This window comes from Martes martes (genome assembly GCF_963455335.1).
Source record: "Martes martes genome assembly, chromosome: 17".
Taxonomy (NCBI): domain Eukaryota; kingdom Metazoa; phylum Chordata; class Mammalia; order Carnivora; family Mustelidae; genus Martes; species Martes martes.
In genome coordinates, this window is record NC_137905.1 from 42,907,939 (window position 1) to 42,934,043 (window position 26,105).

A 26,105-nucleotide genomic window follows, 5' to 3' on the forward strand; every position below is an offset into this window, starting at 1 on the left:
GTGGTGCGTTCCCTAAACACTCCTCATTGTCCACCCCACTTATTTTTGCCCCTGGCACCGAGTGAGATGGAGGCAAGGGAGGGCTCTGAGCTGAGGAAGGTCATGGTGTAGCATCAAGTGTGAACATCAGGGGCAAGCAGGGGGCCTGGGAGGAGACTGTTGGGATCATGCAGGCAAGAGAGGTGGGAGACTGGATAGATTTTGAAGGTGGAACCAAATGACTGGATGTGAGAGAAAGAAGATGATATTAGGATCGAATGATTGATTGTTACTTAGCGGAGGGGCAGGCTAGGAGCCAGTGGGTTAGAAGCTAGTGCAGAATTCTACACCCGAGGTTGGATGATTTATTTCAGTAACAGTGTCAGTCCTCAGATCAGACTCTGTCAGCTCCTCAGGGAAATCCTCCCTGCTGTCCCCTCCCCTGCAGACCAGGCCTCTCAAGACCCCAAGCTTCCCCTTATCCGTGAATGCTACAGGTGGGATTCCTTTCAACAAATACACACAGCACACAGAGTCATAGGCTCTCTTCCAAGTATTTTATATGTATTATCTCACTTAATCCCCAGTGAGATGTAGGAGCTTTTCATATCCTTATTTCACACATGGAGAAGCTGAGGCCCAGAGAAGTTAAGTAACTTGTCGGGGTCACACAGCTAGGAATTCAAAGACATGGGCTGCTCCAGAGCCGAGATCTTAAGCACACACCCTCCACTGTCTCTCAAGCCATAGTCTTAACGTGGAGGCAACACTGGGCAGGACCAGGATTAGAGAAGTGGCCATATCTTGGATGTGTTTGGATGGCAGAGGTGAGGGAATTTGCTGAAGAAATGCGATGTGGAGTCTGAGGGACAGTATAAGAATGAAGGACAACCTCAAGGTTTTGGGGCCTGAGCAACAGGCGAGAATAAGGCTTTAGGAGGAGCCGATCTGTGGGGATCAGGAGTACTTTCAACATGTTCGCTTTCAAATATCACTAAGGATCTGTATAGTGTAGAGTAGTTGCAGATGCGTGTCTGGAATTTAACAGATTCGGGCTGGAGATGTTTCTCTGGAGGCTGTTGCTGAGTGGTGTTTAAAGCCAAGAGACTGGATGGAGTCCATGTAGAGTCCCTGGCTCCCATCAGAGTTGGTGAGCTCTTGGCTAGCTGCCTGACCATCCCCTGTCACCCTCAGCTAGGCGACGATGACGTGGCAGATGGCTCAGCCTTCCATGCCAAGCGCAGCTACCAGCCACATGGCCGCTGGGCGGAGCGGGCTGACCAGGAGCCCCTCAAGACCATCCTGGATGCCCGCGACCTAGATTGCTACTTCACCCCCATGAAGCCCGAGAGCCTGGAGGACTCGATTCTGGATACAGTGGAGCCCCAGAGCCTGGCGGCCATACTGAGTGAGGTACGGGCCACCCCAGCCCAGCCCACAGTCCCCGCACTGTGACTGCCCGCCCAGGACTTGGGGCCTCGGCAGTCTCATTTTGGAAATCGAGCTGAGTGTTTCACTCTAGGGGTGCGAGATAATTACATGACATGGTGGAGGGAAGGAGGGTGAGGCCCTGCCTCTGGTGCAGGTGAGACTTCCCAGGAGGCTGGGAGCCGGGTCCCTTGGTGACTGGCTGGGAGGACAGGGAGGGACATTTGAGCAGGTAGAGCCGGGGTCCTAACCCTTCTCTGCTGTGTGAGACTTGCCACAAGACTTGCTTCTCTAGGCTTCTGCTTTCAGAAAAGAAATGGTCATTAAAAAAAAGAAAACCCTGGGGGGGGTGGAATTTCTAAAAAATGGGCATAAAAAGAAAGCCCTCGGAGGGCTTTGACAGGAATCCAGCACTAAGAATGGGGCCTGGGCCCTCAGAAGTCCTGAGGCAACTTCAGCTCTTGTTCTGTTATTGTCCAAACAAAATTATTTTTTATTCTATTGTATAAACTATCCTTTTTATTGTGAAATACACACATACACTTGTGTGTACCAATCGTAGGTATACAGCTTGACAATTACCTCTGTATACACCTATGTATCCTCCACCCAGGCCAAAATATCGAGTATTTTCTATCTTCTGGAAGACCCCCTTGAGCCCCTCCTAATCAGTACTCCCACCTGAGGTAACCAGCCTTCTGGCCTCTCGCCAAGGATTCATTTGTCTGTTCTTGAATGTCATACAAATCGACTCTTGGAGGGTCAGAGCCTTACCCGTAAGGGGCTGGTTGATGGTCATGACGGAGGAGCGCAGAATGAGCTCCGGATGAGCACGTCACTTGGCCGAGGCCCTGGCTCACAGTGAGGGCCCAGCCCGTCTTTCCTGTTACCGTGGGTGTCGGTGCCACAGCTGGCAGCTTGCAGGGGGCCCTGGCTGCCAGGCCGCCTCCGATGGCAGTGCCCCCTCACCCCACAGTCGGAGAGTCCCCAGGAGGTTGGCTGTGGGCATCCATCCTTCCTGCCCCTACAGAGGGAGTCCTCCGAAGACAGCGAGCTCATCATTTACTCCCTGGAGGCAGAGGTGACGGTCACAGGGGCAGACAGGTGGGTGTCCTCTGCACCAGGGGAAGCCTTAAGGCATTGGAAAAACTGCCATGGGCCTGCAGAAGTGGGAGGAGCAGTAAGGCGGGTGGCACGGGAGCCTGGCCCTGCAGCCTCAGTTTCCCTGGTTCCAGGTGGAGGTGCAGGGAGCCCTTGCAGGAGGGAGGCGAGGCGAGGCAGTGCTCAGCAGGACCAGAGCACACATGTCTAGGGCCTCGGGGTGCAGGCCAGCTGCTTACTACCTAGCATGTTCTCATTCCCTCACCCCACCCTCCCTGGCACTGCAGTGAGTACAGCACGGAGGACATCGAGGGGGAGCCCAGAGACCACCAAGGTGACTCCTACCTCAGAGTCTCCTCCATCGGCCCGAAGGATCAGAGCCCACCTGAGGGTGAGTGGCAGCACGCAGAGACCCCGCAGTAGTCTGTTTGTCCAGCCAAAGCCCCTTTCTGGGTTTTAATAGTGACCCTGACTCAGTCTCCCTAAAGCTCAGAGTCTATCACAGAGGCAGACATGGCCCCTGCTGTGACCTGAGGGTTCTCAAGCCCAGCTGCCCTACTGGCAGGAGCCCAGCTCTGCCACTTCCTCGAAGTGTAAACTTGCTGGTCCATAAAAATGGAGAGTGGGTATCATTACCCCCATTCTCCAGATTGGAAAACTGAAGCCCTGCCTACCTGACTCCCCCAGTGAGAGTCTGGCTTTCGGCTCCTGACTCCCGCTCTGCCCCTCCAGACTCGGGAGAATCCGAGGCCGACTTGGAGTGCAGCTTCACCACTACCCAGTCCCCCCCACCACGGCCAGCCCCGGGCCCTCGGTTTGACATGGTGATGCCCCCCACATCGGGTGAGCAGGGCCCAGATGTGGGGAAGATGGTGGATGGGACTCGCTAGGGGATGGATGGTCGTGCTAGATAATCACTTTCCCCACATCAGCCCCGCACTTAATGCCCACTAAGCCTCCATTTCCTTGCCCAGAAGGTGGAGCCATTACTTTCTCCTCGGTCTAGTGGTAACAGGGTGTGTGATGGGCGAGTCCAGTTTTCTCCATTGTTAAGTGTCTGGCGTCTTTGTCTGGGCGTCTGCTGTGACTCACGGTGTTGACAATTCTCTCCTCGCCCCCTTCGCCTCCCTTCGCCTCTCCCCAGGATGCCCAGGTACCGCAGAAGAGTTATCCCAGCCCGAGGTGCCAGGCATACCCAACGGCTCCCTGCCCCAGACCCCTGAGCAGGAGAAGTTCCTCCGCCACCACTTCGAGACGCTCACCGACGCTCACCCCGAGGGTAGGGCCCTGCCAGGGCAGGCCATCCAGTGCTGGGCACGGTGTGGGTGTCTCGGGTAGGGCTTCCTTGCAGGGCTGGCAAGGGTAGTAGGAAGGCTTTGCATTTTCTCATAAGGACTGAGCCTCGCAGGCTCCTCTCCCTACTGTGTTTGCTCCCCAGGCATGTGTGTGGTCTATTGACGGTGTTTCTGGGGATCCACCTGCTGGTCTGCGGGCCTTCCTGGGCCCAGGGCTGGGTGGCTGGAGGGATTCTGAGGGCTCCCTGGGTATCTTCTAGAGCTCTTCCATGGATCCCTGAGAGACTTGGAGGCCTCGGAGACTGAGGACTTGTTCAATCCCCGGCTGAGCATCTCGGCCCAGTTCCTTTCACGCCTCCAGAAGACATCCAGGTAAGAGCCGGTGAACCCTCACCCCACCCCCATCTCTCTCTATCCCCCAGGGTGGGGCTGCATCCCCTCAGGGACCCCCAGGAAAGCAATGACTGCCTGGTTTCCTTCCCACAGGTTCACCCACAGCTTCCCTCCCCAGCTGCCCCTGCACCTGGTAAAGTCTCCAGAGGTCAAGTTCACAGAGCTTGGGGGCAGCCAGTCCAGAGCAGAGCCTCTGAGAGCAGGCACTGGCAACACCTCCCCAGGCAGGACCAACGTGAGTACTGGGACCACCTCCCTCAGGACTTGGGGTTGGGAGCCCAGAGGCTTTGTCCTCACCTCATGGCTGTGCATGCAGGTCCTCGCTGGGAAGAAGGCTGAGGAGCCCCTTGAGACCCTGGAGGCCTGGCACCCACTGAGTGAGTGCCCCCCACTGGCAGACAAATGGCCCTGGATGCCCATCAGAACCATGGGGCAGCAGGGATGGGCAGGGTCCCCTCAGACCCCGAAGCCACGTGGGGAGGGCCCCCGTATATCAGCTCTGTGGCTGGGCTGTGAGAGTGAGCTGGCCACTTCCTTTACAGCCCCCTGCCTCCCAGGCCGGGCACCCTGTGCCCCCTCCTCCTCAGCGCTGCCCACTGACGGGAAGCCTTCGACGCCCACAGCACTACCCACTCCGGGCCTGGCTCAGGGTGTCCACGGCCCCTCCACCCACCCCTACATGGAGGCCACAGCTAGCTCCCGTGCCAAGATGCCACGCAGCATCTCCCTTGAGGACAATGAGGGCCCTGTCCTGGCTGAGCTGGCCAGGCCACTCCACAGGCCCTCCTCCATGGGGGACCTGGCGTCCCTGGGTCGGGAGCTCCAGGCCATCCCCACCATGGCAGCGCCCAGTTCTAACAGCGAGTGCCGAGAACCTGCCTTGTCGTCCTGGGGCAACCACGAGGCCCGGGCCAGCCTGAGGCTGACCCTGTCAAGCATCTGTGACAAGCTCTTGCTGCCCTCTCCCCCACTGGAATCTGCGGCCACCCAGCCCAGTGTCACCGTCACAACAGCCACCTTCCCAGTCCCCAGCCCCATGGACGCAAGCTCCCTGAAGCTCCACAATTCCACCTTTCTCCCAAGGCTCCTGGTCCCTGGGCCCCTCAACACCCCTGCCCACCCCAATAGCACCCCACTTCCAGAGGCCAGGCCTGGGGTCCCTGGCAGCGTCAACTCCTTCCTGGAGCCCACCTCTGGTAAGTACCACTCTTGGGGCAAGGGACTGTCCCCCAGGCTCTTCCCATGTACAGCTGGCTTAGATCCAAAGGTGGCCACTTGACCCGGTCACAGGGGTTGCTCCATTCATTTATTTGTTCGTAGGTTCATTTAGATATTTAGTGAGCACTTCATATGTGTTGGGCTTTGTTGTAGACCCTGGGCACATGGGGCATGGTCGTCAACAAGACTACGAAGAGTGGACACCTTCAGTGGGGAGATGGCCAGACTGAATGGAAAGCAAAGGGTTAAGAGTATCCCAAAGGCGTATGTGCTAAGGACAGAAATAAGAGAAAGGGTTTAGGGAGTGAGAAGGTGGGGGGGTGCAGTGGTTACAGTTTTAAGCAGGAAAATGAGAAAAGGCTTCAAGGAGTAAGGGGCATTTGAGCAGAGTGGAAATGAAGCGAGCCTTAGCGGACCGAGGGGAGCCTTCCAGGCAGAAGGACAGCCGTTGGGATCAGCCGGGCCACCCTAGCTCTCTCAGATCAGCTAAAAAGTGGAAGTGTCTTTCTCATTCCCTCCCCTCTAGCCCCAGATGCCCTCAGTCTGGTCCAGGGCAGCCCTGGACACTGGGAGGAGCCTGGGGTGCCAGCCAGGGTCCTGCCCCCAGCTCCCCTTGAGCTGAGCAGCGTGAGCACCGTCGTGCACAGACTGCAGACTGCCTTCCAAGAAGCCCTGGACCTTTACCACCTGGTGAGTGCAGCCCTGGGGCCAGAGGAGAGGGCTGGGCGGCTCCCCGGGGCTGCTGGGGCTGGGTGGCCCCTGACAAATTTGGTACCCTCTGCAGGTGGTCTCCAGTGACCCTGTGAGCACTGACCAGCAGCAGCAGGCACGGGCCGAGCTGACCTCTACCTTTCTTTGGATCCGTAACCAGTTAGAGGCCAGTGACTGGCTGGTTGGGACTGACGTGGCCCAGGCCCAGCGCAGCCCGGGTGCCCTCTCCCCAACGACACTGTGCCCCCTGGCCAGCCCAGACTTGCACGCCCTGCTGGAACACTACTCGGAGCTGCTGGTGCAGGCCGTGCGGAGGAAGGCACGGGGAGACTGAGGGCCGGCAGCCCCCTCTCCACGACAGCCCTGCTGCTTCGGAAGAACTAGGTGTCTTAAGCAAATAAACTGACAGCTTAGAGGAATGATTCCTGGTGCCTTTCGGGGTGCCTGCACAGAGCCCCCTCACGTGGATGCTGGGGAAGGAGGGTGGACAGCAGTGTTGTGTCAGGCCAGCCTGGGGAACGTGGGTCGATGAACTTCGGAAGGGATGACATTTGTATGCAGCAGGTGATGGCCACCTAATGTTGTGCCCTCACCTGCTCTTCCTCTTCCTGTCTCACCTGGGGGACATCAGCCCCAGCGCCCTGTCTTGTTCAGGACTCCCTCAGTGGGACCAACATTCCCAAGAAATTTGGGAACTGCAATAATGACGATCCCAACACCTGGATCCCATGTCATCCATCCCCACGGAGCTGCTCTGGAGTCAGCTGGGGTCCTTACCCAGGGGGGGCCCAGCTATTTTCCCAAGGAGGGGCCAGCCCTTCCTCCCTGTCCCCTTACTGGTGCCCAAGAACCCACTAGAGCCACTGCCATCACCATGTGCCAGACCCTGGCTCCCAGGACACACACTGCCACCCCACTGGTTTGTGGCCCCCAGGCCAAGCCCAGGTTGGATCCTATGAGGTCCAGACTTTTGTCCCCGCCTGCAGCAGTGGAAATAGAGGAGAACCCAGCAAGCTCACTGGGTAATCGGGCAACATGCCCAGACCATCCAGCAGCTGGGACAAGGAATTCTTTCCCCAGCAGGACTCTATCCAGATTCAATCCATGAGCTCCCAGCTGTGGTACCAGCTTCCCCAGGCAGCAGGCATCTAGCCGTGTGGTATGTCTGCCAAGAACTGTGACCACTCTTGTGACCACAAAAGCCCCCACTGTCCCAATTCTCTCTAAAAAGGAAGCCGGCAAGGGAGGGCCCTCTGCTGTCTCTAGAAACATTGACACACATCACAACCAATCGTGCTGTTTGAAAAATCCTGCTGGGCACCTGTTTGTCGTACGTGCCAGGGGTAGGGAGAGGAACAAGACAAACAAAAGCATCTGCCCTCATGGTATTAGCCTTCTAGAAAGCAAAACGGGAATTAAAACAGTATCTGTAGGTAAGCTGAGGGAGTTCACTGTGCTGGTTGGATGAGCCAGGGGAAGGTCTTTGTGGGGTGACATTTGAGCTGAGGCCTGACAGAAGGCACAGGTCATGTGGACATCTCGGGAAGGTATCCGAGCAGAAAGAACAGCCAGTGCAAGCACCGCACTGGGGGATTAAACGTGGAAGGAATGGAGTGAGGAGAAAGGGTAAGTGAGGAAATGGGAGGAAGAATGGGGTTCAAGGGGCAGGGCCCTTTTGCTTCATGACATTTAAATCCAAGAACTATTCACAACACAATTTTTCCCCCTAAATAAGATGCCTGACCTTGGTATTTGAGGCGACGCCCAGTATTGTTTATTTCTCAGAGTCCCTCCCCCTGCCCCGCCCTACAGGTGACATATCCCTGGGGAACCGCTCTCTTTGTCCCTGCCTTGCCTGGCCACAGTCACCACAGATCTCTGCACCAAGGCTTGCCATCCAGGCCCCTGAACACCCAGAGGACCATCTTGAGCCTTTCCCTTGTGGACTGTACCCCTCCTCCCACCCTGTATCATAATGAAGCCTTCAAAGCTCAAGTAGCCAACGGCTGGCTCATGGGGGCCAACGCTGCAGGGACGTGTGTTACTCTTGATTATGTTCCTGCTCTGCTACCCTCTGAGGCTGAGCTCCACCCTCCAGCTCAGGCCCTCAGAGCTGCAACACAGCTGCCATTCCAGCACTCGGCAGCACGCCCTTACCCAACTGGGAGCAAAGGCTCGAAGAAGGGCAGCGGCCAGGGTAGTAAGAAAGGTGCTAATAAGCCTTCGTAAATGCTTCCCCTTTCAGAGCATTTGCAGGCAAGAAGAATGGAGATTTCTTTGATTCGCTTAGACCAACCGTCTCTCCTGGCCATATCGCTGTTCCAACAAATTGGGTTCTGGGTACTAGAGGAGGGCGGGCTGGTAGAGAGGACCCAGTGTGTCTGCCTTGGTCATTCTGTGCCCGTCACTGGTATCTTAGCCTGTGGGCTAAGTTATGTGTTCATTTTTAATGCTGAGCTAGGCCCGGCCCATTGCTGGAGCTCAAGAAGTCGCTGACTGGATAAGTGAGAGGAAGTAACTGCACAGAGAATGTTCCAAATCCTTAACTACCGGTTAAGAGGTCAGACAATGACCAATCTAGAACACAGACTCACTTGAATGGTGGGGTTCTGGGAGCCTCTGGCGGTGTCAGGTGACCCTCTTCGGCTCCTGGGACTGGAAGAGTGGGGAAGTGGTGTCCCAGGCAATCACTAGGAGCTGGACTATGAACACACCAGCATTTTAATACCTGCTACACCCAAACAGTGTGGCCGAATGTCAGCTCTAGGCATCTGAAAATCAAGAGAGGTAGAGCTTCCTGTTGGAAGATGCATAGCCTATATTCACCCCCTTGTCCACTCCTGCACCCTGCTGTCCCTCCACCCTCCGGAGCAAGCAATCACAGCCACTCATCACCCTCGCTACCTCAGACAACTGCTGTGATTTGAATAACCAAGCAGGCTGGTGGATGTCCGGCTGGTAACTGATTTGCCTGGCAAACAAACCCTCAGGTCCTTGGCCCTGCTGCTACTGAGAAGACAGCCTCCCTGCACTTCCAGGAGCTGTCTAGGTTCCAGTCTTGCCCTTGCTTAAGGTTCTTGTGGGTCCTAGTGCTTGGCCAGCCCTGGTGTCCGGTAAGTGTCCTCAGGAACCTGGTGTAGGGGAAGGGGGAGGAATGGCGGTCCCATGGCAGAGTAACTGGAGCCAACTAAGTCGGCTCCCTGGGCTGGTCACAATATTTGCATGGAGAGAATGACTCCTGCAGGGCTCCCTCCTCCCTCTAGTCATCCAGGGCTGAGGTGTGACTGCAGGTGGAAGAGGCAGTCGTCTGCGGGGGGCCATCTCACCATTCCTGGAGGTGATGCCCCGTGCCTTCCTGGTCAGGAGTCGGCGTCCACAGCCGCCCAACTGGGACCACCTGCCTGATCAGCTCCGGGGAGATGCCTATGTCCCAGGTGGGCCCCTCACTGGGCCTGGAGGTGAGGGGTAGGTGAGACACAAAGCATCACCGGCTGGCTTCTCTCCTCAGACTGCAGCAACCAGCGGGGCCCACAAGCAGACCAGTCTTCTGGCCTCGGGGACTCTTGGGTAGCGGTGAGTCTGCAGCTGGACCACAAGACCCTGCTCAGTTTCACCCCTGCCCGCTCTCAGCCTCAACAGAACCTCACTGCCCCCTACTTCCTGAGCCCATTGCACATGCCCCTCCAACCTCAGGACCTTCCCACGTATTGTTCTCTCTGCCTTTCCTTTCTTAGTAGAGCACCCTGTAGGCTTCATCCCAGGCCCCATTTCCCTAGGGTGGGCAGTCACTGTTCCTATCCCGAGATCCCTCCATCTAGTGGAGCAGAACAAAATTCAAGTCAAGTAGATGGTGATATGCTTTATGGCAAGTCAGAAAAGGTGACAGGAGCAGCATGGGGAAAGACAGGGGTTTCTCAGAAGGGATGTTCAGCTGTGCATGCCCTGAAGGGAAGTACCAGCCCGGATATAAATGTGACTGGGATTACTTCAGTACTTGTTGAAAGCCAGGAAGTGTTCTAGGCAATGAATATTTACCAGGACAAAAACTCCATCCTTCCTGGAGCTTTTAATCTGGTAGAGGCTACAGGGATAGACAATAAAATTAGAAAAATCTATGCTACGTTGGAAGATGTGCCATGGAGAAATAGAAATCAAGGTCAAGGCAATGGGGGTCAGGGAAGGCCTTTGCACACGTGAATAGCAGTCTCTGGCCCTCCCGGACCTCCTGGGTTCCCAGTTCCGGGGATTGCATTTGCTCCAACTGGGGAGTCTAACTCCCATGTCCCTCCCACAGCCCATGCAGGACAGTCTGGCCTCCATTCCCAGGGGCCCGGGGACCCTTGGCTGCCCACTCTGCCCCAAGGCCTTCCCCCTGCAGCGCATGCTGACACGGCACCTCAAGTGCCACAGCCCTGCGCGCCGCCACGTGTGCCGCTGTTGTGGCAAGGGTTTTCACGATGCCTTCGACCTCAAGCGCCATATGAGGACGCACACCGGTAAGGAGGGGCAGGGCAGGGCAGCTGGGCCCCAGCAGGGTCTGGAATAAAATGGGAAAGAGGTGCCCGGGCTGTGGAGTTTCCAGTGTTTGTGTTTAAGGGACACAGGCGGAGTCCGGACAACTTAGAGCAGGAATGTGGGAATGCTCCTGGAGGGCAAGGTGGAGAGGCTCTGGTTTGGAGGCCATTGCCCTGTCTGTCCTCCCCCTCTGCCCTTCTGCACAGGGATCCGGCCATTCCGCTGTGGAGCTTGCGGGAAAGCATTTACACAGCGCTGTTCCCTAGAAGCTCATCTTGCCAAGGTGCACGGGCAGCCGGCCAGCTACGCTTACCGGGAGCGCCGAGAGAAGCTGCATGTGTGTGAGGATTGTGGCTTCACCTGCTCCAGGCCTGAGGCGTACCTGCAGCACCGGGCCCTACATCACGCTCCTTGACAATGGGCATCCCACACAACCCACGAGAGGCAAATAAACGCAGGAAATGCACGCACAGAATGCAGTATTTATTACACTCGGGAGAGGATAGTTCACTCGGTCCAGCGGTGGCCACAGTGTGGGGCCGTGCACACATAGTACAAGCGCATGGCGTCCTGGCAGAAAGGGCGCGCAGTTAGGAAGGTACCATGAAATGGCGTAACACCAGAACCTCCATCCAGCAGACCCGCACCCCAAGATAACAGGCAGAGGGGCCTTCCCCACTGGCAAGCCCCCCCCCCCATATTGGTATCCCTGCCCCCAGGGAGGACCAACCCTGGGACCCACAAAAAGCCTTCCTCCAACCACTCACCTCGGCCCGGGCACTATGTGACTGGAAGAACACCGCCTCCTTGTGGCCACACCTGGGAGGACAGACAGCCATTCAGCCAATCATACCCCTCCCTCCCTTCACCCAGTGAGGACGAGCCACTCCCTCCCCAGTACCAACAGCACGCTCACTTTTGGCACGGGTGGTCCTCGGTCCGCGGCAACGTGGGGTCCTGGGATACGTCAGCGATGATCTGGGTCAGTTCGCTGAGGGAACAGAAGGTGAATAATTATGCCCAGTCCAAGCCTGCCAACCCAAAAACCCCATCCCCAGGCTCTAGTGCCGCCACTCACTCCACTTCGTGCGTGATCTTGTTGACGTAGATGCAGCTGTTGTCGGCTTCCTGCTGGTAATCACAATTCCGGCACTACGAGAGGGCGAGTGTGGCGGGAAGGGGGTCATGGAGAGATCAGGAAAGGGACTGGAGGGGAAGGCTGGGTCTTCCCTGGAGGGAATGACTAGAGCACGGAGTCTCGTTGGGAAAATGGGGTATATTGCGAATCACTTCGGGGATGGGCAAGACAAGAGACTGGGTTCACTCGGGGGATAGGAGGCGAGATCAAAAGGCGTAGGAGGCGTGAAAGGAGTAACGGTCACGTGGAGTAGGTTGGGGTCACACTAGGAACAGATGGCCGTTCTGGGAAGCACCGGAGGCTCCGCAAGCTCGTGCTCACCGCGTAGAGCAGAATGCGGTTCTCCTTGTCCTCCTTGGGATAAAGCATGTTGTTACTGTGGGGAGGGGGAAGTCAGAGGTCAGTCCTGGGGCCATTACTTGCTTCCCCTACACACTCGCAGGCCCAGCCTCACCATTCCTGGCAGAATCGAATACCCACGAAACCCGGCTCGTAGGTCCCGTCTGGTTCCATAGCTACGCACGGCCCCGCCAAGCACGCCTTCCGCACTTGCTCCGCCGCGCGACCGGTCGCGAGAAGGGTCAAGTCTAGTGGCTTCGCCAAAGCGGGGCGGAGCTACGCACTTGTACCGTCTCCCAGGCTTTGTGCTCGGCTCTCTGCACTGAGGTTCGATTAATTAACTTGCTTCAATTTTTTGATATCCTGCGGTAATTGTTTACAACTTCTGAGCCTCGCTTTCCCCGTTCATCGAACAGCAAGGTTCGAGAGCCAGGAATACGATGCTTTACGTAATATGCAAGGCGCAGAGCGTAAACGAAGCCATTGCTTCTGGCAGGCTGAAGGCCAGTGCACATGCGCGAACGAGGGTGCTCTCGCCAGTCCTTCCCCAGGGCTTCAGCCCTCGCCCGCCCGGGCCGTTTCCCGGGCGGCTATTGGAAGAATTGTGCACGATGGAAGACCTCTCAGGATTGGCTGGGCCTACCCAAGACTACGGGAGAGCCCTCTTCCTGGCGTGGGAAAGAGACGGCGGCGATTGGAGGACCCTGCTAGCGGGAGAGCATGGATTGGCTAAGTCGGGAGCAGGGGGAGGGGCTGATATCCCAGAAGCGGCGGCGGCGACGGCTGCGGAGCCGGTGTGAGGCGATTGACCGGGCTGCGGACCCCGGCACGGCGCGGCGAGATGGAGGTGACGGGCTTGTCGGCGCCCACAGTGACCGTTTTCATCAGCAGCTCTCTCAACAGCTTCCGCTCTGAAAAGCGGTACAGTCGCAGCCTCACCATCGCTGAGTTCAAGGTGTGGCCGTGGGGGCGGGGTCCGGAGGGCGGGGCGTAGGGTTTGAGGGGGCGGGGCAAAGAAGAAATGGAGGGGCTTCGCGAACGCAGGGAGGGGCCAGAGGATCTACCGAGGTTGAACTGAGTGGGGGAACTGGGCCCCGGCGGGGTGGGGCCAGAGGGAACCTGAGATTCCAGAAATTGGGGGCGAAGCAAGGGAAAATCAGAGGTTGCATAGGGCGTGGCCAGGGGTAACCAGGTGGGTCCTAAATGGTGGGTTTCTTGGAGAAACAAGGATGGGGTGATGGTTGTTATAAGGGCGGAGCTTAGGGGCACCTGGTTGACTCAGCTGGTAGAGCTGGAGATTCTTGATCTGGGTTCGTGAGTTGGAGCCCTGCGTTGGGCGTACGGTTTAGTTTAAAACATATAAAATAAATTTGCAAGTACGTACCTTAAAAAAAAAAACACGCAAGGAGTGGACCCTCAGGGCAGAGGATGGGGCCGCTGACAGCCTTCCACCGACTCCTCCCCTCGCAGTGTAAACTAGAGCTGGTGGTGGGCAGTCCTGCTTCTTGCATGGAACTGGAGCTGTATGGACCTGACGACAAGTTCTACAGCAAGCTGGATCAGGAGGACGCACTGCTGGGCTCCTACCCGGTGGACGACGGCTGCCGCATCCACGTGAGACCTCCCCTCCATTCATTTATGTGTTGAACAAATACTTGCTGTAGGTTGCTCTGTGTGATAACCAAAATAGGCCCTCCTCTCATGGAGCCCCCAGCCCAGCATGGAGAGAGAGAGAGCCATCACTGGACAGTGACAGCTAGAGTAGTCCAAACCGGGCTGGGAAAAGCCCAGGGAACTGGGGGCCCCCAGAGAGGTACCTGACTCCTCCTGGCAGTATCAGAAAGGGCTTCCTGAGGGGCAGGATGCCTGAGCTGAGACCTGCGGATGAGGAAAGGGCAACTTAGGATAGGGGTGGGAGGGCCATGCCAGGTGGAGGCAACAGAGTACGGAGGCATATTGTGAGGTGGGTCAGGGTGAGTGATGAGACTGGATGCATTGGGAGAAGTTGGAACACGGAGGACCTCTGCATGCATCAACTCACATCCTCTCTGTGCTCTCCTTACTCCTCAGACAACCCAGCATCCCAGGTGACCTCCACCTCAGGGCCTTTGCAAGTGCTATATATCCTGAGCCTGCATGGTTCTTTTTTATAGGGAGCCTTGCTCCTCCCTTCCTCACACGTGGAGGGTGTGAAGCCATCCCTGATCTCAATATAAAATTTAAATCTCCTCTCTTTTCCACTTTACTTGGTTTTTGTCTTTAGCTCCTGGCACCCTGGGACATACTGTGCATTTCCCCCAGCACCTGGAATAATGCCTAGTCCAGAGAAGGTGCTCAGTGAATCACTGTTGGATACTGAGTTGAATTCATAAGACTTGGAAGATGGTGTGATTAACCCCATTTTGCAAAAGACAAAACTTAGCTTCAGGATGGAATTTACTTTCCTAAGGATGAACTACAGTTAGAATTTTCACCTCAGTCTGCATGACTCTGGAGGTCATTGTGCTCAGAGAACTGGTTCTTTTTTTACCTCTTAAGTGTTCATTGAGCATCCGTGTTATACCAGGGGTATAGCTATGAGCCGTGTCTGAAGAGGTCTCTGTTTTAGTTCGGTCCAGTGTGTGAGGTAGATGTTAGCTAAATACTTATAGGAACAAATATGAAACAGAGACACGAGGGCCATATAAGGAAGAGATCACAGAGCTGGGAGAGCCGATACTGGGGGAACGTGACCTAACATTAAGGTCCTGGAGGACTTCCTGGAAGAGGCAATACCTGAGCAGAGACATGGAGAATAGGAAGAGTTAACTGAGGAAGGGAAAACAGTACTCCAGGAAAAGGGCACAGCATATGCAAACACTGAGGTGGAGGGGAGCACAGGTAAGTACAGGGACTGAAGAGTGGCCTATCCTCTGGCAGAGGGAAGTGAGAGTCAGGGGAGGGCTCTGAACCAGGGGAGTCCAGGTCTGACTCAGGTGTTCACAGGCTCCCTTTGACTGTGTGTGGGGAGCAGACTGCAGAAGACAGGAGGAGCAGGGAGACTGGGGAGGGGGCTGCTTCCAGAGTCCAGGTGGTGTGATGGGGCCTAGATCATAGTGGGAGAGGGTCAGGGTAGTGCTGGGCCCACAGGACTGAGACTTTGGGCTTACCCAAAGTCTACCTGGGCAGCCTCAGCCTGCAGATGTTGATGGGTCAGGCACGAGTCATGGTATCCTCAAATAGGAGGTTTTCACACATGGATTCAGGTGTAGACAGGCTACCTTCTGAGGTCATTTGAGGAAGGTTTCCTAGAGGTAGGGCCTCTGGGGAATTTGTATTTGTTTTAAATTATTTTTCTGTTTATAAATATTACCTGTGTTTGAAGTGCCTCACTGGCTCAGTCGGTAGAACATGTGACTCTTGATTTCAGAGTCATGAGTTCAAGCCCCATGTTAGGCACAGAGATTATTTAAAAACAGGTTTTTTTAAGTCTATATATAAAGTATATTACCTGTATTCGTTGCTTAAAATAATAGCCACCTCAAATTTACAAGATCCTTAATACAGAAAGTAGAAATTCTTAGTGATCCTGACCAGAGAAAAGAGCCATATCTTTTTTATTTTTTTTTAATTTTTAATTTTTATTTTTTTATAAATATATAATGTGTTATTAGCCCCAGGGGTACAGGTACCCTCCCCAATGTCCATAACCCCACCACCCTCTCCCTAGCCCCCTCCCCCTGGCAACCCCCAGTTTGTTTTGTGAGATTAAAAGTCTCTCATGGTTTGTCTCCCTCCTTCCTACCCCCCAAACCCCCCACGTTGCATCTCCACTTTCCCATATCAGGGAGATCATATGATAGTTGTCTTTCTCCGATTGACTTATTTCGCTAAGCATAATACCCTCTAGTTCCATCCACATCGTCGCAAATGGCAAGATTTCATTTCTTTTGATGGCTGCATAGTGTTCCATTGTATATATATACCACATCTTCTTTATCCATTCATCTGTTGATGGACATCTGGGTTCTTTCCATAGTTTGGCTATTGTAGACATTGCTGCTAGAAACATTCGGGTGCACGTGCCCCTTCGGATCACTACTTTTTTTTTTTTTTTTTTAAGATTTTATTTTTTTGTTTGACAGACAGAAATCACAAGTAGGCAGAGAGGCAAGCAGAGAGAGGAGGAAGCACGCTCCCCGCTGAGCAGAGAGCCCGATGTGGGGCTCTATCCCAGGACCCTGGGATCATGACCTGAACCGAAGGCAGAGGCTTTAACCCACCAAGCCATTCAGGCGCCCCAGATCACGTTTGTATCTTTAGGGTAAATACCCAATAGTGCAATTGCTGGGTCATAGGGCAGCTCTATTTTCAACTTTTTGAGGAACCTCCATGCTGTTTTCCAGAGTGGTTGTGCCAACTTGCATTCCCATCAACAGTGTAGGAGGGTTCCCCTCTCTCCGCATCCTCACCAGCATCTGTCATTTCCTGACTTGTTAATTTTAGCCATTCTGACTGGTGTGAGGTGGTATCTCATTGTGGTTTTGATTTGTATTTCCCTGATGCCGAGTGATGTGGATGGAGCACTTTTTCATGTGTCTGTTGGCCATCTGGATGTCTTCTTTGCAGAAACGTCTGTTCATGTCCTCTGCCCATTTCTTGATTGGATTATTTGTTCTTTGGGTGTTGAGTTTGCTAAGCTCTTTATAGATTTTGGATAGTAGCCAAAAGGGCCATTTCTATTCGCTGCGTTAGCCCAGTGGCTCAGGCCTAACACCTTACAGTCTCTGCTCGCCCCTCTCTTTCCCTCACACCTGTATCCAGTCTGTCAGCAAACCCTGTGGACTCCACCTCCAGAATCTGTCTGCAGTCTACACTCTCCTCCCCAGATGCACCTGCCCTGGCCCAGCCTCCATCCTCTCACTCCTGGACCCCACAGCAGCCCTTCCCGGCGGGGGTGGGGAGGGCTGCAGTCTACTCCCCACCTGCAGCCAGAAGGCACCAGTGAGGCCCTGAGTCAGGGTCAGGGCGCTCCCAGCTCAGCCTCCCTGGCTGCATCTCAGTCTGGTAAAAGCCAAAGTCTGCGGTGATCTGTTGTGTCTCCCACCTTCCCCTGGCTCTCCACCCCAGCCACAATCCCTGCTGTTCCTGAAAAGGGCTAAGGACATTTCTGCACCCACGACGTGGTTCCTTTTGTTCCTTCTCAGCCTTTAGGCCTTGGCTCAGACACCCCCTCCTTTCAGAAACCTTCTCTGACCACCCTCTCATGCTCCTAAGCCTCGTTGTTTATCTACGTAGAACCTTGTCATCATCAGTGTTGAATAGATGCCTGTGTTTGTTGAGGGTCAGGCTCCCAGCAGAAGAAGCACTCCTTGGGTCCCCAGCACCCAGCAGAGAGCCCAGCTGGGGGCCAAGAGCATAGCAACAATGAGTGAATGCATACTGGAGGTGGGACAGGAAGAGATGCTTCCAGTGTGGAGGTTGGGGCCAGGTTAGGCGCATCCCAGAGGCCCAGAGAGGGCAGATGGGCTGCCCAGAAGTCTCGTGAGCAAGACCTGAGCTCGGCTCGTTAGTTCCAGTGACTTGGGAACCATCAGTGGGGATGGTGGCAGCATGGGGGGATTGTCTGGGAATGATCCAGCCTCTGAGGGCTTGGATGGGGTTGAAGAAGGGGAGATGGCCAGTGTGGCCACCTGTTCTCATCCCTTCTGCTAGGCTCAGGAGAGAAGAGAAGGCCTGGGTGAAGGTGAGGCTAGAGGACTGTGGTCTTTCCCAGATGGAGAGACTTAAACCCAGGGAATGCTGCAGCATGCAGCCCCCTGCCCCCAGCATCCCAAGCCTCCCAGGTCAGGTCCCGCTCCCCACTGACCTCCCTCCCCTCACTACAGGTCATTGACCACAGTGGTGCTCGCCTTGGGGAGTACGAGGATGTGTCCAAGGTGGAGAAATACCAGATCTCACAAGAAGCCTATGACCAGAGGCAAGGTACAGGCACAGAGGGATGGATGGGGGTTTCTGGGGGCCAGAAGGGGTCTGTGTGGGTGGACAGAGGTCGGGGGCAGACAGGGACACTGTGGAGAGGTCGGTGGTGTGGGCAGTGGGGACAGACAGACATGGCAAGTAGAGGACGTGGGATGCACTTGGTGTGTGGACAGATAGGACTTGGAGGGGTACAGGGGGTGGGTGTGAATGGGGGCTGGGAGGTGTGAGGGAGTGTGGGCCAGCAGATGGGGGCACGAGAGGGAAGTTTGGGGTAGAGGGGTCCCACATGGGGGGCATAGTCAGTGTCCCATGGAGGCATGAGCAAAACGAATCAGAATGTGTAGTGGGTAAGACGAGGAGAGGCCGGATGGAGGGACTATGATGCCGAAGGGGCATGGGAAGATGGCGTAATGGGAAGACTGGAGGCAGGCACCTTCCTTTTAGTTTCTGGATTGTGGGTCAGCGCCAGGAGTCTGGGGGAGAAGCCAGGGCTATAGTGGGAGACTCGGGGCTTGGGCGGCAGCCCTCTGACACCCAGAAGATTTTCCCTCTGAATGTCGGCCCTGTGTGGCTGGAAGGTGATCCCGTTAGGCCAGAGGCCACACCGGGAAAACCATGTCTAAGCCTTGTCCCCCACCCCGCCCGCAGACTCAATCCGCTCCTTCCTGAAGCGCAGCAAGCTAGGCCGGTACAACGAAGAGGAGCGGGCACAGCAAGAGGCCGAGGCCACTCAGCGCCTGAACGAGGAGAAGACCCAGGCCAGCGCCATCCCCGTGGGCAGCCGCTGTGAGGTGCGGGCACCTGGGCAGCCCCCTCGCCGGGGGACCGTCATGTATGTAGGTACGTGCCCCATGGAAGACTTCTGCTCGGCCCTGAGGTGGGCCGTGCTGGTGACCCGGCCCTCAGGGGGATCCCAGTCCAGCAGGGGAGACAGACCCAGCGATGACAGTGACAGCGCGGAGTGTTCATGTCAGGGCAGCGGGATGCAGAGGCAGGACAGCGTGCGTTGTGATGGAGGAGGCCAGAGGGGTCGGTTCTGAGGTGAAGGCACAGGGTGCACTGTCAGAGCTGAGATGGGGAAGGCAGGGGCCTGAGGTGATGAGCGGGGGAGGAGGGAAGCTTGGTGGGGCTGTGTGAGTGGAGAGGCAGCACCAGACCCGCCCTGGAGAGTGATCCCAGAGGCTTCCTAGGGGAAGGAAAGTGGGAAGGAAAGGGTGCTCCAGCCAGAAGGCACGGGGAGTGCAAAGGCCTAGAGCAAGAACAGGTTGGGCCTGTCTGAGGCAGGAAAGAAAGCAGCTCTTGGGGAGGCAATGAGGGGAGAGGGAAGAGGTGAGGTCAGGGCAGGAGTGAGGCCAGACCATGCAGGGCCTAGAAGACAGTGGAGAGTAGTTGAGAGTTTTTTAAAATTTTTTTGATAAAGATTTCCTTTTTTTTTTTTTAAGATTTTATTTATTTATTTGACAGACAGAGGTCACAAGTAGGCAGAGAGACAGGCAGAGAGAGAGGAAGGGAAGCAGGCTCCCTGCCGAGCAGAGTGCCCTATGCGGGCGGGGCTCGATCCCAGGACCCTGGGATCCTGACCTGAGCCAAAGGCAGAGGCTTTAACCCACCGAGCCACCGAGGTGCCCCGGTAAAGATTTTATTTACTAGAGAGCACGAGCAAGCATGAGCAGCGGAGAAGGGCAGAGGGAGAAGCAGACTTCCCGCTGAGCAGGGAATCAGACCTGGACCTGAGCTGAAGGCAGCCCCTTAACCAACTGAGCCACCCAGGCACCCTGGATTTGTTTTTTTTTTTTTTTAATAACAGCTTTATTGAGATATAATTCATATACCATAAAACTTAAAGCATACAGTTCCTTGGTTTTAAGTACGTTCACAGAATTTGCCGCCATCACCACAATCAATTTTAGAACATTTTCATCTCCCCAGAAAGAAACTCCATAAGCATTAGCAGCCACTCCCCACTTCTGCAACCTCGACTGCCCCAGTCCTGGGCAGCCACTAGTCAATATCGTCTCTGTAGATCTGCCTGTTCTAGACATTTTATATAAATGGAGTCCTGTGAGACATGGTCTTTCATGACTGGTTTCTTTCACTGAGTTCTCAAGGTTCATTTGTGTCAGTGCTTTGTTTCTCTTTATAGCCAACCCATGCCGGGTTGATTGAATATACCATTACATATTCGTTCCTCAGTTGATGGATGTGTGGGTCCTTCCAACGTCTTGTTTATGACGGATAATACTGCTGTGGACATTCTTGGATAAGCTTTTGCGTGGACACGGATTTTCATTGGCACTGCTGGGTCACATGGTCACTCTGTGTAACACTCTGCAGAGCTGCACCATGTCATTGTCGCACCAGCCATGTATGAGGGCCCCGGCTTCCGCACACCCTCGCCAGAATGCTTATTGTCTGTCTTTTTAATAATAGCCATTTTAGGGGCGCCTGGGTGGCTCAGTTGGTTAAGCGACTGCCTTGGGCTCAGGTCATGATCCCAGGGTCCTGGGATCGAGCCCCGCATCAGGCTCCCTGCTCGGCGGGGCACCTGCTTCTCCCTCTCCCACTCCTGCTGCTCCCACTCCCACTCCCCTCCCATGTGTCTCTGTCAAATAAACAGAGAAAATCTTAAAAAATAATAATAATAAAATAATAGCCATTTTAGTGGGTACGACCTGGGACCGCAGGTGGGTTTGTATTCCTTTGATGGCTAATGAGATCGACCATCCTTGTGGGAGCCATTCCTATATCTTACTTAGAGAACTTTCTATTCAGATCTTTCCCCCATTTTTTTAACTGGGTCATTTAGTTTTTGTTATTGAGTTGTGTATTAGTTTCGGAGGCCGCCATAACCAAGGGACCACACACTGGATGGCTTAAATGACAAAAATGTGTTTCTCTCAGTTCTGGAGGCTGACAGTCCCAAGATCAAGGCCTTGGTAGGTTTGGTTTCTTCTGAGACCTCTCTCCTTGGCTTGAGATGCTGCCTTCTTGCGAGGGGTTGGGGTTGCGTCACGTGGTCTTCCCTCTGTGTGCGGGCACATCCCCGGGGTCTCTTTGTGTGTCCAAATTTCCTCCTCTTATAAAGACACCAGTCGGATCAGATTATATCCACCAATGGCTTCATTTTAACCTAATCACCTTTTTGAAGACCCTGTCTCCAAATACAGTCACATTCCAAGGTACTGAGGGTTAAGAGATCACCATGTGAATTTTAGCAGATGCAGTGCAGCCCATAAGTTGTAAGAATTCTTTATATATTCTAGATACAATTCCCTTATCTAATACATGATTTACAAATATTTTCTCCCATTTTTTTTCCTCCCATTCTGTAGGGTGGTTATCTTTTTTTTTTTAATTTTTTATTTTTTATTAACATATAATGTATTATTAGCCCCAGGGTACAGGTCTATGAATTGCCAGGTTTACACAGTTGGGTGGTTGTCTTTTTACTTTCTTGATAGTGTCCTTTGAAGCAGAACATTTTAAAGTTTTTATGAGATCCAATTTATTATTTTCTTTGTTGCCTACGCTTTGGGTATTATATCTAAGAAACCAGTGCTTAATATAAGGGTTTACTCCTATATTTTCTTCTAGGAATTTTATAGCATTATGTTTTGTATATGAGTCTTAGACGTATTTTTGAGTTAGTTTGTATGTGTGACATGAGTTAGGAGTCCAAGTTTCTTCTCTTGAGTGTGGATATCTAGTTGTCGCAGAACTATCTGTTGAAAAGACTATTCTTTTTTTTTTTTTTTAGATTTTTTTTCTTTATTTTTTTGCCAGAGAGAGAGATCACAAGTAGGCAAAGAGGCAGGCAGATGGGGGGGTGGGAAGCAGGCTCCCTGCTGAGCAGAGATCCCGATGCGGGCCTCGATCCCAGGACCCTGAAATCATGACCTGAGCCAAAGGCAGATGCTTAACCCACTGAGCCACTCAGGCACCCTGAAAAGACTATTCTTAACTCATTGAATAGTCTCAGCACCCTTGTCAAGAAATCATTTGGTCATAAGCAGTGTGGATTTTATGCCGAATGGGATGGGTGGCCTTTGAGGAATTTGGGGCAAGGTATCGGTGCTACTTACTTTAAATTTTTACAAAGACTCCTCTGACTGGGTTGTTGAGTAAATAGGGGAGCCAGGTTAGGAACAGTGAGACCAGTAAAGGGGGCTACCGTATTCGTCTGGGCAGGAGATGGAGGTGGCCCTGGGTGGTACCAAGGAGAGGTTTTTGCCAGGATAGGCTTTAAACTCGGTGGGGATGAATTTGGGGTGAGCTGTATCCAGGGGTTTCATTGGGCTTTCCTCTTTGGGCAGGACTCACAGATTTCAAGCCTGGCTATTGGATTGGTGTCCGCTATGATGAGCCACTAGGGAAAAACGATGGCAGGTAATAAGCGATCCCATTCGGGCACCTGTGTGTGTGTCTGTGCCCGTGTCTGTGTGTGCATATGTGTGCTTATACATATAAGGGCATGTGGGTGAGCATCTGGGGTGGGAGCCATGTTGGGGCCCTTTCTGACCACTGCCTCCCCCATCATGCCCTGCAGTGTGAATGGGAAACGCTACTTCGAATGCCAAGCCAAGTACGGCGCCTTCGTCAAGCCATCGGTTGTGATAGTGGGGGACTTTCCTGAGGAAGACTACGGGTTGGATGAGATGTGACACCCAAGGAAAGGCATCCCCCTGCTCCAACTAATTCACCTACTCATTGCCTCTCCCTGTGTGTGCCCATGGCCCTCCTCCCTGAGCCCATTTTTATTTTATTCACCTTGCCATTGACTTTTGAGACTCATGCATTAAATTTGCTGGAAACCTGGGAGGTGTTGGAGGACTTGATGATTATAGGAAGGGTCGGGGGGTGGCTGGGTAGGTGAGGATGAAGTAGGCTGCTGGATAAAGAAGAGGTTGGGCAGGGTGAGGCTTTATTGCTTAGCTGATAGCTGGGGCCCATGAGACTGCTCTTTGTCTTTTGTTAGTTACTGTAATGTTTTGCTGCTATAACAAAAGGGACAAAAAAAATAGTGGCTTAAACAGGGTGGTTTATTTCTCATGTAAAGTCTCATGTAATCACTGAGAGCTGGTATGGTGATCCCTCTGTGTCAGAGGTCAGTCTCCATACATATATCTTGCTGCTCTCCCTTCTCCTTCTCATGATTTCCACATCATCAGCTCCAGGCACCAAGGAGAGGGGAAGGGCAAGGATACCTCTTGCCTTTAAGGAATATGTGCAACTCAAAATTTGTTTGTATTTCATTGGCCAGAATTTTGTCTCATGGCCACTTATAGTTGTAAAGTAGACTGGGAAATGTAGTTTTTATTCTGGGCAGCCATGTTCCTAGCCAAATATCAGAAGTTCCTATACCATAGAAGCTGGTCGGAGGAAGGATAGTGGGGGTCAATGAGCAGTTCCATGACAGATCCTGTGGGTGGGAGACCTTACCTGGCTCACTTAATAATACTTTTAAAAAGAAAGAAATCAAAAGACTAGAAGGAGCTTGAAGCCCCTCATAGCATTGTTGAGCTGGGCAAAGTACATTGTGCCTTCCGGTATGTGACTTCTTCCCATGCGGTCCCTGCATTCTGGGGAACTTCGGTCACACTGTGTGTGAGTCCGCATGTGCTGAAGTCCCTCTTTAGCTCCTTGAAGTTTTTTCTGGGGCGACACAGATTGTCTCTCACACACAGAACACAGATGTGTCACATCAGACACCCACCAGGGATAGATACGCACCTGTACATACACACGCATTATTGAAATTGTCGAGGTACAAAAACAAACAAAAAAACACCTGATCACTTTAGAAAAAGATCCCAAGGCTTAGGCTCCTACCGTGTCAGGGAGTTGTCAGAGCGAGGAGCCTTAGAGGGGATGTCCCCCAACTTCTCAACCAGCACCTACCAATTTAAGTACACCCAGAGTCCGTGAACACTGATTTCATAAGTCTTCATGTCATTGCAGATGGAAGACAGTTAATATCCAACACTCCACAGTTTTTGAGCTTCTCAGTGTATGTCAGGCCTCATACTGGGGATATGTTCATAAAGTGGACACAGTCCTTGCTTGGGATATAAAGGCAGACAAACAGATTGTCTCTTTCTTTCCCTCTTTTTTTTTTTTTTCTTTACTGTGATAATAATAAATAAGGTGGCCAGCAGTGGGGGAAGGAGAACAAATCACTAAATCTGCCAGTGCTGCTGGTATGACAGAAGAAATGGGGATAGAGATGTGAATAGGAATCACCTGAACAAAAAGGGACAGGGCTTTGTAGGCCCAAAATAATCCCTTTGGTGATTCATGCCCATCAGAAACTCGATCCCCGTGCTAAATACAAACTTAGGCTGAATGGGACCTTTGTCTTGTTGCTGAGCTAAATCAGTAACTGAACATGCTTAATGGCTTGCTGGAGTTGATTCATGTACCAATTACAGACTTGAGACTATTCAGTAGGTTAAGAGAGGCGGTATAACCTTACTGAGGAAAAGCACAGACTCCGAAACCAGGTAACCTGGGTTCAAATCCCAGCTCTGTCATGCAGCCCCTGGGGGACTGAACAAGTATTCCTTCTCTCTGGGTTTCAGCTTCATTCCTATAAACCGGGGGCGATGACAGCACTTCCCCCGAACGACTGTTGTGAGCATTAAATGAGCTAATACATAGCGTTATATCAGCTCCGCGCACATAGGTAAATACCTTACTCAGTGAAGACTAGCGACAGGTGTAAGAACGACTACATACGGCCAACATCAGTGATGCTGGCTTTATTTAATTCTCTCAGCGGGACCTGCCGCCTAATTTTTTCACCTTAATTTCTTAACTCACCCCACCTTTGCACATCTGGGGTCAGCCCCCCACCCGGAGGAGACTCCCAGAGTTTTCCAGGTCAACGTTAGTTTCCCAAGTCCCAGCAACCTCAGGCATCCCAGACGCGTGCAATAACCATCAGCTGCCACGTGGGGGCAACAGCGCACTGCTCCGCGAACACCGCGCAGTGCCTCCTGAAGCGCGGAGTCTCGCCGGCGTTGGGCGGTGGCTCCAGCCCGGCACGCGAACTGCATTTCCCAGAAAACCATGAGGCAATATCAGCCTCATTATCCTCAACGGAAGGTCGCGCGGAATTGTGGGATGAAGGGATTTGGGCTCCTCCCCGGAGGGCGGTGTTGCGCAAGCGTGGACCGCTTCCTGGCCGTCAGAGTTTAATCAGAGGGTGGTAACCGACGTCCTGGCAGGGGTGGAGGGCCGAGCTGACTTTCTGGTCTCTTGGAAGAACCCAGACGAGGTCACTCTGTGGCCTGGAGCTGGCTGGGCCGCCTTCCCTCCTTTGCGCTTTCCTGCATCTGGACTGGTCATTCACGCTCTAGGCTTGTCGGCAATCAAGCCGGGTGAAGGCATTTACATCTTAAATGAAAAATATCCCCTTTTTCCTCTTTTCTCTCTTCTAAACAGTTAAATCTTTTTTTTTTTCTAACATATTAAGAGAATTTTAAATTCGAATAGCTAAGGCTTTCCCAAGTACCCATCACCCAGCTTCTCTAGTTGTCAAACATATGGCCAGTCATGTTTTATTTATTTTGCTTCCTCTTCTCTTCTCCCATTATTTTAAAGCAAATCTCAGGCAATGTATCATCTCATTTGGAAATGTTTCTGTCAACGTTTCCTATCTCTAAAGATAGGAGTCTCAATCACATCTAAAAAAATGCAATAATTCTTTTTTTAAATAATTCTTTAATGTCTAATATAGATCAGTATTCAGAAGTCCCCGGCCTTTAAGATTTTATGTGTTTATTTATTAAAGATTTTAATTTATTTGACAGAGACAACGAGAGAGGGAACACAAGCAGGGGGAGTGGGAGAGGGAAAAGCAGGCTTCCCTCCAACCAGGGAGCTGAATGTGGGGATCCCAAGCTGGGATCAGGGCCTGAGCAGAAGGCAGATGCTTACCCAACTGAGTGACCCAGGCACCCCTTTTTAAAAGATTTTCATTTATCTGTCAGAGAGTGAGAGAGAGCTCAAGCAGGCAGAGTGGCAGG

At 53.3% G+C, this 26,105-nt stretch overlaps 4 protein-coding genes across 9 annotated transcripts in view; 3 read left to right on the forward strand and 1 right to left on the reverse strand.

Annotated features, from left to right (window-relative positions):
• WDR62 (WD repeat domain 62) overlaps positions 1-7,422 on the forward strand; it is a gene marked incomplete at its 5' end in the record, with an annotated part of 46,255 nt that extends 38,833 nt beyond the window's left edge. For 3 of the 5 annotated variants that reach the window (XM_080827910.1, XM_080827912.1, XM_080827914.1), the window contains 11 exons: positions 1,174-1,392; positions 2,384-2,511; positions 2,796-2,899; positions 3,241-3,351; positions 3,653-3,787; positions 4,064-4,175; positions 4,290-4,431; positions 4,513-4,573; positions 4,739-5,392; positions 5,947-6,104; positions 6,199-7,422. In XM_080827910.1, coding sequence (XP_080684036.1) covers positions 1,174-1,392; positions 2,384-2,511; positions 2,796-2,899; positions 3,241-3,351; positions 3,653-3,787; positions 4,064-4,175; positions 4,290-4,431; positions 4,513-4,573; positions 4,739-5,392; positions 5,947-6,104; positions 6,199-6,459 — 2,085 coding nt within the window. In that variant the 3' untranslated portion in view covers positions 6,460-7,422. Of the gene's footprint in view, positions 1-1,173; positions 1,393-2,383; positions 2,512-2,795; positions 2,900-3,240; positions 3,352-3,652; positions 3,816-4,063; positions 4,176-4,289; positions 4,432-4,512; positions 4,574-4,738; positions 5,393-5,946; positions 6,105-6,198 lie in introns of all 5 variants that reach the window. The other 2 variants (XM_080827911.1, XM_080827913.1) reach the window with 2 other exon arrangements.
• Positions 7,423-7,464: 42 nt separating this feature from the next.
• Positions 7,465-11,111, forward strand: OVOL3 (ovo like zinc finger 3). Its single transcript, XM_080827917.1, has 6 exons — positions 7,465-7,751; positions 9,116-9,238; positions 9,389-9,559; positions 9,634-9,698; positions 10,420-10,621; positions 10,847-11,111. The coding sequence occupies exons 3-6, from the start codon at positions 9,466-9,468 to the stop codon at positions 11,053-11,055; spliced, it is 570 nt and encodes a 189-aa protein (XP_080684043.1). The 5' UTR covers positions 7,465-7,751; positions 9,116-9,238; positions 9,389-9,465; the 3' UTR covers positions 11,056-11,111.
• POLR2I (RNA polymerase II subunit I) lies at positions 11,103-12,398 on the reverse strand. The gene is made up of 6 exons (XM_080827922.1): positions 12,233-12,398; positions 12,100-12,154; positions 11,719-11,792; positions 11,557-11,631; positions 11,408-11,459; positions 11,103-11,210 (listed from the first exon to the last, which is right to left on the reverse strand). The coding sequence occupies exons 1-6, from the start codon at positions 12,289-12,291 to the stop codon at positions 11,148-11,150; spliced, it is 378 nt and encodes a 125-aa protein (XP_080684048.1). The 5' UTR covers positions 12,292-12,398; the 3' UTR covers positions 11,103-11,147.
• On the forward strand, positions 12,385-22,894 carry TBCB (tubulin folding cofactor B). Of its 2 annotated transcripts, none has more exons than XM_080827915.1 (6): positions 12,385-13,072; positions 13,588-13,731; positions 17,985-18,081; positions 18,727-18,918; positions 22,392-22,464; positions 22,625-22,894. In XM_080827915.1, the coding sequence occupies exons 1-6, from the start codon at positions 12,959-12,961 to the stop codon at positions 22,737-22,739; spliced, it is 735 nt and encodes a 244-aa protein (XP_080684041.1). In that variant the 5' UTR covers positions 12,385-12,958; the 3' UTR covers positions 22,740-22,894. The 2 variants fall into 2 exon arrangements, with proteins under 2 accessions (XP_080684041.1, XP_080684042.1); XM_080827916.1 differs by lacking the exon at positions 12,385-13,072 and adding an exon at positions 13,117-13,309.
• Positions 22,895-26,105: the final 3,211 nt, after the last annotated feature.

What these genes read in the sequence shown, in the direction of transcription:
- POLR2I (XM_080827922.1), bottom strand. Translation starts at nt 12,291, where the DNA reads ATGGAACCAGACGGGACCTACGAGCCGGGTTTCGTGGGTATTCGATTC. An exon ending in ACCGCATTCTGCTCTACGCG is followed by an intron (nt 11,793 to 12,099) that starts GTGAGCACGAGC and finishes GCCCTCTCGTAG; the next exon opens with TGCCGGAATTGTGATTACCA. An exon ending in CACATAGTGCCCGGGCCGAG is followed by an intron (nt 11,211 to 11,407) that starts GTGAGTGGTTGG and finishes CCTTTCTGCCAG; the next exon opens with GACGCCATGCGCTTGTACTA.
- TBCB (XM_080827915.1), top strand. Translation starts at nt 12,959, where the DNA reads ATGGAGGTGACGGGCTTGTCGGCGCCCACAGTGACCGTTTTCATCAGC. An exon ending in TCACCATCGCTGAGTTCAAG is followed by an intron (nt 13,073 to 13,587) that starts GTGTGGCCGTGG and finishes CTCCCCTCGCAG; the next exon opens with TGTAAACTAGAGCTGGTGGT. An exon ending in GGGGACCGTCATGTATGTAG is followed by an intron (nt 18,919 to 22,391) that starts GTACGTGCCCCA and finishes CTCTTTGGGCAG; the next exon opens with GACTCACAGATTTCAAGCCT.
- OVOL3 (XM_080827917.1), top strand. Translation starts at nt 9,466, where the DNA reads ATGCCCCGTGCCTTCCTGGTCAGGAGTCGGCGTCCACAGCCGCCCAAC. An exon ending in GGGAGATGCCTATGTCCCAG is followed by an intron (nt 9,560 to 9,633) that starts GTGGGCCCCTCA and finishes TTCTCTCCTCAG; the next exon opens with ACTGCAGCAACCAGCGGGGC. An exon ending in TCGGGGACTCTTGGGTAGCG is followed by an intron (nt 9,699 to 10,419) that starts GTGAGTCTGCAG and finishes TCCCTCCCACAG; the next exon opens with CCCATGCAGGACAGTCTGGC.